This window comes from Cimex lectularius, unplaced genomic scaffold (genome assembly GCF_000648675.2).
Source record: "Cimex lectularius strain Harlan isolate CLEC.00 unplaced genomic scaffold, Clec_2.1 scaffold101, whole genome shotgun sequence".
NCBI lineage: Eukaryota > Metazoa > Arthropoda > Insecta > Hemiptera > Cimicidae > Cimex > Cimex lectularius.
In genome coordinates this window covers 923,549-937,259 of record NW_019392806.1, presented here as the reverse complement: position 1 = coordinate 937,259, position 13,711 = coordinate 923,549, and the positions used below count along the sequence as shown (strand labels likewise).

The 13,711-nt window shown below is 35.6% G+C and overlaps 2 protein-coding genes across 3 annotated transcripts; both read right to left on the bottom strand.

Annotated features, from left to right (window-relative positions):
* Positions 1-211: 211 nt before the first annotated feature.
* LOC106667755 (60S ribosomal protein L9) lies at positions 212-7,452 on the bottom strand. Its single transcript, XM_014395899.2, has 4 exons — positions 7,337-7,452; positions 702-954; positions 413-626; positions 212-342 (listed from the first exon to the last, which is right to left on the bottom strand). Exons 2-4 carry the CDS (start codon positions 951-953, stop codon positions 239-241), a joined length of 570 nt encoding a protein of 189 aa, XP_014251385.1. The 5' UTR covers position 954; positions 7,337-7,452; the 3' UTR covers positions 212-238.
* A 1,940-nt stretch (positions 7,453-9,392) lies between these two features.
* Positions 9,393-13,695, bottom strand: LOC106667753 (nucleolar protein of 40 kDa-like). 2 transcript variants are annotated; one of them, XM_014395897.2, is made up of 6 exons: positions 13,566-13,695; positions 10,196-10,354; positions 10,058-10,140; positions 9,864-9,993; positions 9,605-9,808; positions 9,393-9,543 (listed from the first exon to the last, which is right to left on the bottom strand). In XM_014395897.2, the coding sequence occupies exons 2-6, from the start codon at positions 10,307-10,309 to the stop codon at positions 9,481-9,483; spliced, it is 594 nt and encodes a 197-aa protein (XP_014251383.1). In that variant the 5' UTR covers positions 10,310-10,354; positions 13,566-13,695; the 3' UTR covers positions 9,393-9,480. The 2 variants fall into 2 exon arrangements, with proteins under 2 accessions (XP_014251383.1, XP_014251378.1); XM_014395892.2 differs by lacking the exon at positions 13,566-13,695 and adding an exon at positions 10,584-11,141.
* Positions 13,696-13,711: the final 16 nt, after the last annotated feature.

Here is a 13,711-nt window from a genome sequence, read left to right as displayed (position 1 = left end):
TGAAGTCATGATCGCTCAAGTGGTAGAGTAGCGGCATATCTAGCTGAAGGTCGTGGGTTCTTCCCCTGCTCATGGCACTGACTTTTTTTGTCTCAACCTTACATAAAGATCAATTAATTGAAACATTTTTCTAATTTTTATACTAAACATAAAAATAAATCGTCAAGTTTCAAATCCAGGATTTATTAAGGATCAAGAAAATAAGAAAAAACTAATTTAAAAAGATGTATATTGATTATTATTCATCCTGCACGACAGTTGTTTTTTCTGAAACATAAAGGCCGTCCAAGAATTTCCTAATATCTTTATTCTTGACCGTCGTCGATTGTTGGATGAGCGCAGCTGAAAATAAAAACAAACCATGAGTAGATTGTTCAAAATAAATTAACATTATTATTTCTTCGTAACAGACCTGATCTGGAAACGTCTTCTATGCTGTTTCCTTCAATGATGAGTTCATCCTTTTGTTTTGTTGAGTTAGTAACAGTGACACCAGGTGCCATCCGGACTTTTCTGATGTATTTCTCACCAAGGAAGTTCCTTATCTCAACAAGGCTGTTGTTCTCCGTCACTACACAGTTGATGGGAAAATGAGCATACACAGCCCTCATTTTGTACAGGAAACCCTGAATGGGGAAGAAAAAGGAGGCAAGTTAGAAGCAAATTAGCATATTACGAAAACAATATTCAGCGACAATTACCCTGGTGACTCCCTTGATCATATTTTCTATGTGGGAGCAGACAGTCCTGACAGCTGCGAGCTCCTTCTTCGTGCCAAACCACTTCTCAACTTTGAGCACTTTGGGGCTCAACATGTGAATGTCAAGTGCGAGATGCCTGAAGGTCCTTTTAAGGGTGCCCCTCGGCCCTTTTACAGTCACAAGACGTGACTTGACATGGCAACTCACGCCGTCAGGGATTTTCACCGTTTGGTTAACTACGATTTGCTTCATTCTGTAAACAAGTTTCTATATAATTTAGTTGAAATAAAATGAACAATTTACAATCTTAATTTATAAATTTGAGGGAAGTACATTTTTTCTGATTTTGTGGGTGATATGCAATAATGAAAATAATTGCTAACAGGGCATGAATCAACCCATAAATTGAGGATGATCAACCCCAGCGAACCTCAACATGATTCCTCATATTTAATCTTGCTTTTCATTTCATTCATTTTTTATCAAACTTATCTAATATTCTCGTTTATTACAAGATGGCTTACAAGTTTATATTTAACTTTCCTTTCAGCTGTCAAGAGAGAGCATAGAGGAAAAGAAAGAAACAGGAAAATGAAGAACATACAGCTAAGCCTAAATATTCTTATAAAACTGCCCATTGATCTCTGACGTACTTATTAGACACTTATAATGTCTATTTCAAAGGGTGATGAACATGCGGTTTGGTCATTTCCGATCATTTAGTCTGACTTTGTAGTTTTAGTCTATTAGGCACACTTCAGCCTCTTATATTCAGTGCTGGGTTAATACCTCAATCTAACTATATCTTGAAAAAACCCAGCACTGAAGGTGGCGGAGAAGCCAAACCGTGTCCGACTGTCTGTTTTAGTTTGTCACGAAATGTTTTGACCTTTCACCATCTTTAGTTTTTGTGCAGTCCCTTTCTTTCTGTCATTGACTAAATATCTGCCGTACATTCTCAAAAGTCAAAAGCGTTTGTTCTTTATTGGCAATGACATCCAAATTGAGATTTTATTGTTGAGTGATTGAATTGTATAAAAGTTTACCATGGATATGGAAAATAGTGGACAATGATTACCACGATAGAAATAAACAAAAATTCATCTCTGTAGCGAGAAATCATCAGCCAACCTTTCATATGGAGTGATGCTTTCTCTCATGACTCTCTTTTGTTTTCTAATCAAGGAGCTGGAGTAAACATACATAGGACGTTTCGTCCATCCTTAAATAGTTCCTCCAAACAGCGGGTTCAAAGGAAAGATATTTCATCAAATTGATATGGGTATTATGGCTTCTATTCAGGAGCCACTTCTTACACCATTTCCACTTCTGCAATTTCCTCTTCAGTTTTTCGCTTTTTATATATACGCAAAAGTAATGTAGTACAAGAAATCATCCATTTTGAGGAAGTGATTAACTAACTAGTTGATTAGATCAGAGCAACTGGCTGTGGAGCGGTCATGAGTGCTCCTCAAATTTTAGGCAAGCCAAATGGAACTATACGGCTCGGCACAGTCCCATTTGGAGCAATTGTGAATGGCCACCTATAGAGACAGCCTAACTATTGTAGATAACTTTGTTTTGTCTCTGAAATCTGTGGATTTTTCTTCCTAAAGAGACTTCTTATCTGAGCATAGTCAAAACACAAAATTAAAATTTGTTCAAATAAGTTGAAGAATGGAAAGTTGTTTCCAAAATTTACAAGTTAAAAGAATGATAATAAATTCACTAGTTTTGTGGTCTGCTTGACCAATTAATATCATACATTTAATTAAGTTTTCAGTTGAGATAAAAAAGTCAATGGCACGAGCGGGATTCGAACCCACGATCTTCGGCTTGATACGCCGCTGCTCTACCACTTGAGCTATCGTGACTACTTGACCAGCGGCATATCAAACCGAAGATCGTGGGTTCGAATCCCGCTCGTGCCATTGACTTTTTTTATCTCAACTGAAAACCTTAATTAATTGACTGATAATAAAGTTTTTTACATCGTCAAATTAGGTATTTGCAAGGTTTAAGGGATCAAGACTGGACATTAGCAAAATTTAAGACCTGAACAGCAATTTAAATAAACCAAATGGTGCTCTTAAATTGAGATTTCAAGGTCTGTTAGGTAAAGCTGTAAGTTGATCTTCCTGATCATTTTTCAATATTGATCTTTCTAACTCACTGTCTTGGCTTATTACCTCTGATCAAACCCAGTGATAATGAAATGGTTTTTGTTCTGAAGTGAGGAATTAGCCAACAATTCAGCAAGTGGTTTACTGCCATTAATGGAAGGAAGATCGGAAATTACTACAATTTGCAAAGGTACTGTTATTCCCCGGGATATCAGAGAAGAATACTAGAAGAGTAAGTCTTGTACGTGTAGACACCACGACTGACATTTGTGGTAACGATCTTGCTGTCAGGACAGCCAAATTAGCCGTCACGGAAGACAATCAGATTTAGTTTCTGAGGATGACTCTCATATGTCAAAAAATAAACCTGGAAAACTAATTTAACAAGTGAAGTGAAGTTAACCACAATAAACAAAAATAGCCGACCTAAAGTACTTAAATCCAACTTAAACTATGTAAATAGCCAACAATAAAATATGGAAAGTTTAGACTTTCCTCCGAACCAACTATTTCAAAAGTCTCAATTGTGATTGATAAAAGGAAAGTAAAGTTTGCCCTAAGAGATGAAACGGTTGAAAATTGCTAAACATAGGCACACTAAACCAGCATTGGATCACTTAGTGGGTCTGTCTTCAATTGCAGGTTTGTAGAACTACTCAAACGCATTTCGGCATTGCGCCATCTTTAGTGAGAAACTGAATGAGGAACAAAGATGGCATGGCGCAAATAACCGCTCTTGATGCCGAGCAGTTAAAAAAACCCTTGAGTGAAGACGGTCCCAATAAGTGGCCCAATGCTGGTCCAACATGAGTTAGTTCTACTAGTATACCTATCATTAAGAATCAACTCTTATCATTAAGACAAATATCCAAAAATAAAAGAAGACTATGCAAAAAGAAACATAACACACTACTTTAACTTCTATACTCTTGATTATGAACTTTGGCGAGATAAATAATTTACATCTTAAGGTGGCTCCAGACATGTGGGATTCGCCATATGCTGAGCAAAGGTTCACCAAATACCGACTACTGGGGACAAATGTGCAATTATTCTTCGAGCAACAATATTCAATTCTAGCCTTGCTTGGCTAATTGTCAGATTCCTTGTCAGCTTTAGAGTGCAAATATATGTTAAGTAGCCGAACTCAAGGCATCCACACATTCGGTGCATCAACTGTTCATATATCAACTATAATTGTCAATCAACAGTAAGTATATACTTCTATTTATTTTTCATTAGTAAACGATTCCTAAGTAGTACCCGTGTATTAATGAAAGAACATATATCGTTCTACTGAATAATTTAATGTGGCCATTCACGATCGTTCCAAATGGAACCGCGCCAAGCAGTATAGCTCCATTTGGAGTGCCTGAAATTTGAGGGGGCATTTACGACCGCTCCAAACTTGTGCTACGCTGTTTTTGTTTATATATTAAAAGCAAAAAACCAAAGAGGAAATGGTGTAAGAAGTAGCTCCTGAACAGAAGCCGTAATACGCACATCAATTTGATGAAAGATCTTTCCCTTGAACCCGCTGATTGGAGGAACTATTTAAGGATTGATGAAACATCCTATTCATTCATTATATTTAGTGTTCTATTGACCAAATTACTTCTTTCAATTAATTAATCCTTTTTTGTAAGGTTTTGGTTAAAATGAAAAAGTCAGTGACACAAGCGGGATTTGAATCCATGGACTTCAGATGCTCTACCACTTAAGCTATCGTGACTTTGATCCTCTCGGGACACCAAAAACTGGCAAAAAGAGGGAAAATTCGAAAGGTTGTAGGTTGAGATGGGGAGTCGGTGTCCGAGTGGATCGAACTATCAAAGTCACGAGCGCAGCAGCATATTTAGCCGAATGTCGTGGATTCGAATCCCCTCATGACACTATTTTTTCAAAAAAAAAAAAAAAAAAAAAAGGCCACATTACGATATTACAATTTCTCGCTACAGGGATGAACTGCGAAGAACTTCTATACTAACAAGAAGTTCTATACTACGATTTCTGCTCAGCGCTTAGGGGTTATCAATACCTCATCTCTCATTACATTTGTATCCTTTGTTTTGAAAAGGTCGACCAACTGGTTGAGGACCGAATTTCTTTTATTTCTATCATGGTAATCATTGTCCACCACTTTCCATAAACATGGTAAACTTTCATACAATTCAATCACCTCAACAATAAAATCTCGATTGGATGTCATTGCCAATAAAGAATAAATGTTTTTGGCTTTTTGAGAATGTACGATGGAGATGTTTGTTCAGTGACAGAAAGACAGAGACTGCGCCAAAAAAAAATGCGGGTTTTCCCATTCATGACCAAGCCAGCCCTCCAACATTCCACCATTCACAACAGGTTTTTCCATTCACGAATGCACCATGGAGTTTCGACCGGTCGAATATTCGGCACAGTTGGACGCGCCAGTTCAGATTTGCCATTGACATGATTTTTGGAACGGCGTCACTCCATTTGGACTGCTAGGAGCAATCGTGAATGGCTACCTTTAGCCCAACATAGCAGTCTTGAGTTCCTTGACATGTACAATAATTTGGAACGCTTCTCTTCCAAATCATAAAAATGGGGGTTTTTCGATGCGTAGTTGAAAATGAAGAGGGCAACAGTTCTCTGTGACTGAGTTTGTAGCTACTACACAAACCACAGATACCGCAATGACAGTTTCAATGTGGTCCATCGCGATTGGTAGTAAGTTGACGACTCACACATTGAGGCTTGGCAAATGATTGGCGGCAATCGGCATTCAGCGAATACACATGTCTGGAGCCACCATTAGGTTAAATTTAGACATAAAGCTGTTCTTAACTGAACATATTATTTGAAAATGATTGATCAATTTTTGCTTGTGACAATGGCATGAAAAACCTTAATTGTAATTCACTAATTTCGTGGTCCGCTTGACCAATTAATATATTACAATTAATTAAGGTTTTTAGTCGAGATAAAAAAAGTCAATGGCACGAGCAGGATTCGAACCCACGATCTTCGGCTAGATACGCTGCTGCTCTACCACTTGAGCTATCGTGACCTCGATCCGCTTAGACATTAACTTCCTATCTCAACTGCACCTTTTGAATTTTCCCTCCTTTTTGCCTTTTTTTTTTTTTTTTTAATCTCAACTAAAAACCTTAATTAACTTAATTGAAATATTTACTTTAAAACTTTTAAGGCTATGACACTCATAACAGTCTTGACCAGAATGTTTAACGTGACTTTTTTTTCAGCTGATAGCTGTTGGTTGTCTCGTTTTCCATTGTCAATTATAGTACAATATATTCTACTATTGTATATTAGTGCAGGACAAGTACTTCTGTCCCTGTTAAATTATTGATAGAAAAAAAGAAAGAAAAAAGGTGGGGTTGAGGTAGGAAGTTGATGTCCGAGTGGATCGAGGTGACTATAGCTCAAGTGGTAGAGCAGCGGCGTATCTAGCTGAAGATAGTGGGTTCGAATCCTGCTCGTGCCATTTACTTTTATATCTCAACTAAAAACCTTAATTAATTGTAATATATTAATTGGTCAAGCGGACCACGAAATTAGTGAATTTAAAGAATAGAACGAAAAAAGTTGATTGTGGGAAAAAGAAAAAAAAAGGACATTTCAATAATTTGGACTTAAAATTGAGAAACCGTCAAGATAAAGATTTTTTAAAAAAAGTACAAATGGTTTACGCCTAGTTAGGAGCAAAACAGATAGGTGCTGGCTGATGGAATACTACATAACCATTCCAGGAAAACGCTTTCAAAACCACCTCAGGGGTCGTCTCTTCAACCCACACTCAATTTCAAAACTGACAGGTGATACACACTGCACCATCTGTCATGTCCCTCTCGACAAAGAAACAACCCACCAACTGTTTTTATCTCGGTAAATGCTTCAGTCAAGACTGCTAGGCCATGTGTCATAGGCCTTAGAATATACAATGCAAGTCTGCATCAATACAATGCGTTGAAGTGATTTAATTATTATTAACAGCCAAGTCAAACTGTAAACACCCGAAAGAAAGATGGGATGTCGACATGTAGTCCAGACATCCGGATAATCTTGCATATATGCTAGTTCTTAACTGTTAAGCAATGAATATATGCGTACAAGATAAAAACTGAACATCACATATATCGATGTACAATGTGTGATGTTTATGTAACTATTTCATCAAAAAAAAGGAAAAGGTGGGCCCGAGAAAAACACCTTTTGAGGGCAAAGGCTTTAAGTAAAGATTGAACTGATGAAAATTTGAAAATCATGTTTAAACCGAAAAATTACATAAAACCTTCGCCTTAACAAAACTATGAATCATTTTCCGTAGGATTTTAAACCCGAGTAAATAGAAAATCATCAATGAGGACGTGACATGTTTGTAACCTAGTCGGCAAATCGGTCACGGGATTTTTCCAACTTTCAAAAATCTTAACTGACAATTTTTCCAAGTTGGGAACATAAATTGAAACAATTTGCCGTTTAGAAAAACCATTGGGATAAAATACATACGTGGATTAAAACGGATAATAACGCCACGAAGGGCAAATCTCCTCGATGTCCAACACCACAAGGGAAACAATCAGCTTAAAGAGAAGCCAACGTGCTCATACATCGATTCACAAATCACAAAATTCATCGATGCATGAACTGGTGATTCTCGACCTTTCACTACTGTAAAAATTATAAAACAATTAACAACATTAAATTCTATAGATAAAAGAGGAGAAAATTCCTTTAATATCAATATATATGCATTTTATCTAAAATAATCAAAAATTATATACCATTTGAGCATAATACTTAAAGCACGTGTGCTTCTACCTGGTGGATTTCATAGATGCACAATGTACTCTTGCAAAATGTACGAAACATAATTTCATCAGTGATGATTATAATGGATAATCAGGGAAATGTAATAAATGCAAAATGGTTAAAATAATATTCCTTACAATATATTTTGCACAGTATAAAGCATGTACTTGCAAAATATGGCTTACTTAAACATAAATTTTTATCGTTTTTAGGGTCTTTTTTGCTAAATATTACCCAATTACATATACAAATTAAAAAATGAAATCTGAAACAAGTGATCTTTTTAATAATTGCTTAAAAAGCATTAAAAATTCTGGCATACAATGAAATGGCAACGCTTTGTAAAATACATATTGATAAAAACTTTGAGAAGCCATTTTTCATCAAATATTGGCAAAGTGAAAAAAAAAGTGTTTTTCAAAATCCATTCAAATGTATTTTAATTAACTGTCAAATAATATACACAGTTAAAACATAAATATTAGTGAACATATGCTTTTACTGGTAGATTTGATAGGTGCATATTTATTTTCTTGCAAAATGTCCAAAAATTAACTTCAACAATGATATCATCAATCATAAATGATAATAAACTAAAATTAATAAATGCAAATTATCCAAATAATATATTTTACTCAAGTAGACGGCATTGTACAGTATAAAACGTACTCGCAAAATCTGTCTTTTTTAGAAAAACTATCAGAGCACATATGCTTCTAGGTGGTGGTTTTTGATAGGTGCAGATTTATTTTCTTGTAAAATGAACAAAACACAATTACATTAATGATAGTAAAGCAAAATTCATAAATAAAAACTGTAAAAAATATTTTTGTACAGTTTAAATCATAAAGCATGTATTTGGAAAATATTTCTTACCCTATTTTTTTTTAATATTACACTATTAAAAATGAAATCTTATAAAAGCAATCTTTTCTGTAATTACTTACAAAGAATTAAAAATTCTGACATACGATGAAATAGCAACACTGTAAAATTTGTACTGATACAAACTTCGAGAAGTCAAAAAAATGTTTTTCAAAATTCATATGGTTGTATTTTAAGTAACTTTCACACAATATATACAATTCACATCACTCTCAGAGCACATGTACAGTTGAAATATGAACTCAATTTTCTGAACCGAGGAAAAGTTAGCCAAGCAGCCTTCAAGACAACCGAATTCACATATCAGATCCTGTATTGCAAAATTAAGCTAACCACATTCGAATGCCATTTTCTATGGGCTTTTTTTGTGAAAAAATTTAAACTATTCATATTTGATTTAAAAAATTTAAAAGTTTTCCTGTATCCCTGCATTATCTGCCAACATATCAGCAAGATTATTTAACAAGGAGCATTGCTCTATAGTGCTCACAGTCAGTTAAAATATGTTACACATGTACATGCACTGTACATCACATGTTTCACATGTACTAGGCCGCTTCTCTATTAAGAGTCCATGCGTCAGTCGGCAATGCCTTATTTGAGAGTACTATTTCCTCAGCCTAAAAAAATACTTATTCAAGCTGGACTAAAGGTCAAAGAAAGTGATCAAATTGCAATATTTCTCTTTGTGTTCTGCGGTGTGACGAACCTGTAATTTTGTTATTACCTATCATTTCTATCTGCTTATCCTCGCTGGTTTTGTCTATCAGATGCATTTCAGCATTTCGTCATCTTCAGTGTTGCGTCTAGGTGATCATCTCATTATTAAAAAGTCTTTTTATGGATTTGTATTAAAACAAAAAGCAGATTATTTGGCAATAAAATATTTTATCTATACATTATACAGTAATATATTTTATTATAAGTTTTCGAAGATAAGAACATGAGTTCAAACTTTATTTTCTTTGGCTTGGAGATCTTTTTCTACTTTTCTTTGCTTTCTTTCTCTTACGAGTATCCTGTAAATAAATATATTCTTTACACTCAATTATTGTATCAATTATTATTGATATTTTTTACCTCAGAGGAAGTAGATGAATTGGAAGATGTTGAAGTAGACCTTTTTCTTTTCTTTTTCTTCTTCTTCTTTTTTTCTGTTTTCTCTTTCTTTTCTTTTGATTTTTTACTCTTCTTTTTCACCTCCTCGAGAAGCTTTGTAGGTAAGCTTTGTTCTGGTGGTTCATCTTCATCCGGAATTAAATCATATGTTTTTCCACTAGGATCCTGAAAATAATTTTAATAAATAAGTTAAATATTTAGAATTTTTCTAATCCATTACCTGGAAACAGTCCTTTCCTAAATGACCTCTAGTGCCACATTTTGAACAATTAATATTCAATACAGCGCCTAATTCTATCTTCTTTCTTCCACCTGGAGGTGGTCGAGACATTCTTCTTTGCTCATCCTGGCTTAATGTGAAAAAATGATTGACTGCAATTTTGAATACAAATCATCAAAATACAAAGTACTCACTGGATCTGAACGCCATTCGGATCCAGGTCAGCTCCAGTCCCTTGATTCACCACTTTCATCGAGAGGGATAATTTACCATCATCCTGCAAATGGACATCGTATTATTCCTTTCATCGAATCGATCAACTAAATCGTTACCGTCAGTTTAATCGCTTTACACCAAACTTTCTCCCCCTGCTGGAGGATTTCAGTAGCATCGTCGACAATGCATTTTGACATTTGAGTCCGATGTACAAGCCCCTGAGCATTCATCCCAGGGATTTTGACAAACGCCCCATAATTGTGCACACTTGCTACCTAAAAACGTCAAATAGGTACAAGCTGGTTAGATTCTGCGTGCTACGACATTCGAAAATACTTAGTATTTAGACAATAAACAAACTAGCAGGGCATTTGATGGAAAAGTAAAAACAAAAGTTGAATTATTTTGTTAGTACTTGCCATAATTTTTACGGTGAAAAAACAAAAACAATCACAATACATAAATATAGTGTGAATTTAAAAAAAAAATTAAAACATATCTCACCTCTCCTAGGAATATTTTGTTAAGCATTTCTTTGGCAGAAGGCATTTTTTTTAATAAGTTTTTCAGAAAAATAGTACAATTAATATAATTAAACTAACTGTTACTGAGAGAATACACAGTTAAAAAACACAAGTTGTTTACAATAAGATAGAAATTGTGTACCCTTCTCCAAGGTCCCAACCAAAACAAAGCTCCACGCCCTCTACATTTCACAATTGAACTTACAACATCAAGCTAGACACAAATTATCCTCCAGCTCACCAATCACAACAAACAAATTTGGTGAACAAAAGCAAGCTATCAAAACATTAGGCATCATCAAAGACTGGCAGACCTATGTATTACAGGGGCAATGAAAACAACACAGTCAATATTACTAGAAACACTGCTAAACCTAATCTATTGGAAATTTTATGTGAGGAAAAGCTCATTTAAGCTCAAGAAACGATCAAACTGAATGGGAACTAAACACGTGGGGCAAACAACAATAATTAATAAAATCAGACTTCTTCCTATTCTTACAGATGGGGACTGAATGGAAACACCCTTTAAAACATTGTACAAAGTCTCAAAGGAGGAAAAGAATTTAGGAGAAAATCAGATATAATGATATAGCATACCAATGGCTCAAAACAAATGTAGGAACCACATCAGGTGTTTTCTGTAAAAGGCTTGAGCGATAAAACTCATTTTGGAAAAACACCTTGGTCTTTCAAGCTGAAATATTACAATGCTTGTGCCCTAGAATTTTTTTTTCACTGATAAAAAAATCCTTGTTATTACAGATGTAAAAGCATTAGCATGAAAAAAAATCATATAAAAAATAGTCGGTGATTGTAACCAAAATCTTCAGAACCTGGGAAAACACAACCTGATGATATCTGGGTACCCACTGTCCGTTCGGAGAAGGATCTGCAAGACATATAAGCCCTGAACCTATTCTTGGGATAACAAACACAAACACAATCTTCTAACACAGAATGGATTCAAAAAAGAGAAAAGGAGAAGTGGATAAACTCTAGGGGTGCTAGGCAATTGCTCAATATAACCTGGGATACTAAGAAAACTCAGGAGAGAAAGGAAGCTAGTCAAATGGACATTAAGGAATGATTATGCAGGGCCTATATATGACATGCAGATCTTCCTCTGGACATGTCTGCTTTTTCATTAACCAAAAATATCATCAGGATTGTGTTTCCTTAGGTTCTGGAGATTTTGGATGCATCCACTGACTAGTTTTGATGTGATATTTTACATGCTTTACATGCTAAGCTATTTGATCTTATGAGGATTTTTTTGTTGTTGTTGTTACCTCTTTTAAGATTTTCTAAGACACAAGTGTTGCTGACATTCAAAATAGAAAGAAAAAAAAGAAGTGGGTAAATTCTAGGGGTGCTAGGCACAGCAAGCTTATGCTAAAACAACCTTCACCAAGATGGCAGAATCACTGCTACAGTTAGAGGAGAGTTAAACTCAGATGAGTGATAGGAATATTTGTTGTCACTGACCTCTAAGAAAACATGTACATAATACAGAACACATATTCAATGACCCCATTTGTAGGTTGTGCAATAAGGAAGAAGAAACAGCCACCCACACCATCCTCGAATGCAAAGCAATTACCTGGGATACAAAGAAAACCCAGAGAAAGGAATTTTAGTAATGACAGTTAATGACCTAATACTTCTTAAAAGATTATAGTTGATGATGGGTGTTGGCCAGCTAGTCGAAGAACCTGTTGAACTGGCATAGGGTTGCTTATTGGGTCTATCTTCACTCGTGATGCTAAGCAACATAGTCAACAGTCAGTAGTCCAGTTATGTTCACTGCAATTCTACACGGCCGAATCCCTTGGCCCCAACCCCTTGGTTTGACTAGGAAGAGCCAAGGATTTGCCAATGTGTTGAAGACCAAAATTCGACCTGATATATTGGTTGTCTTTCGTTAGCCAAGATTTGCTTTGGCCTTCATGCCTTTAGGATTTTTTTTGCCAGTGTAACCACTTTTATGATTTCCTAAAGCACATGCATTGATGGCATGATTTTAGCTTGAAAAACCGAGGTGTACTTCTGAAATGAGTTTTATTGCAAATGTTTTGGGCTTGTCAGGGCTCATTAACCATCTATATACCATATTGTATCTGTACTTGATATCCTCCTGTTTAGTTATCATCTGACTACTGACCAAGCTGCATAATGGTGTAGGTGAACTCCCCTGAGGGATTCCAGGGTCAGCACACCGGTGAGTGACAACCCCTTCAGGGAGAAAGTCCACATACTGGCTAAAACAAAATGTCATTTTTATATTATTTAAATTGTATTGCCTTACTTTTTTTTACTATTATTAATTGTAGGGGGGGCACAGTAGCTGAGTGGTTAAGGCATCAGACTCTCGGCTAGTAGATCCCGCGGTCGTGGGTTTGATCCCCACCATTGCCTCTGGACTTTTTCTGATGCCTAAGGGGATCGGTGACTGCAATTGAAAGAAATTGACACGGCACTGATCAATGGAAGGAGCGGGATCAGATCTCAGCGACCCTGAATTTTGTTCCAACCCCCTTCAAAAATGTGTTTCTTCGATGAAAGAACACCGGCACACCGGAGGCTGAAATTCACACTTGTGTTGCTAGCCCCCAAAAATATGGAGCCAGGGATAAAGTACAACAAGCTGTACAGCTGCAGTGCTCAGGAGGGAACTCCTTCAGTTCCTGGTATCCATTGGAAAAAAAATTATAAAACTACAATATAAAGTAATGCTACCCTGTTTCCTCCAAGAATCAGAACAGAGGACCCAAATGCTCGCTACTGTACTTAAGCCAGATNCTATATATATTGTAAAACAAATAAACCAACTTCTAATTTTAAGTTTCAAGTTTATCTTGTCCATTTTAAGTAAGTATAATTTTTGTTATTATAAACAATTTATGCAGTATTCTGTTCTGAAAAAAGTATATGTGATCTGTAACATTTTAAATATATTTACCCAAAGGCAGTTTTTCTAGAGTTAAAAGTGTAGGCGTTTATTGCTTAGTAATATTAAAATCGTCATTGTTTGTTCATTAAATGTAACTACCAAAATTTATAGTTCTCCAAAGAAAATTAAATTTTTATGACATCCCACCAGGCTGT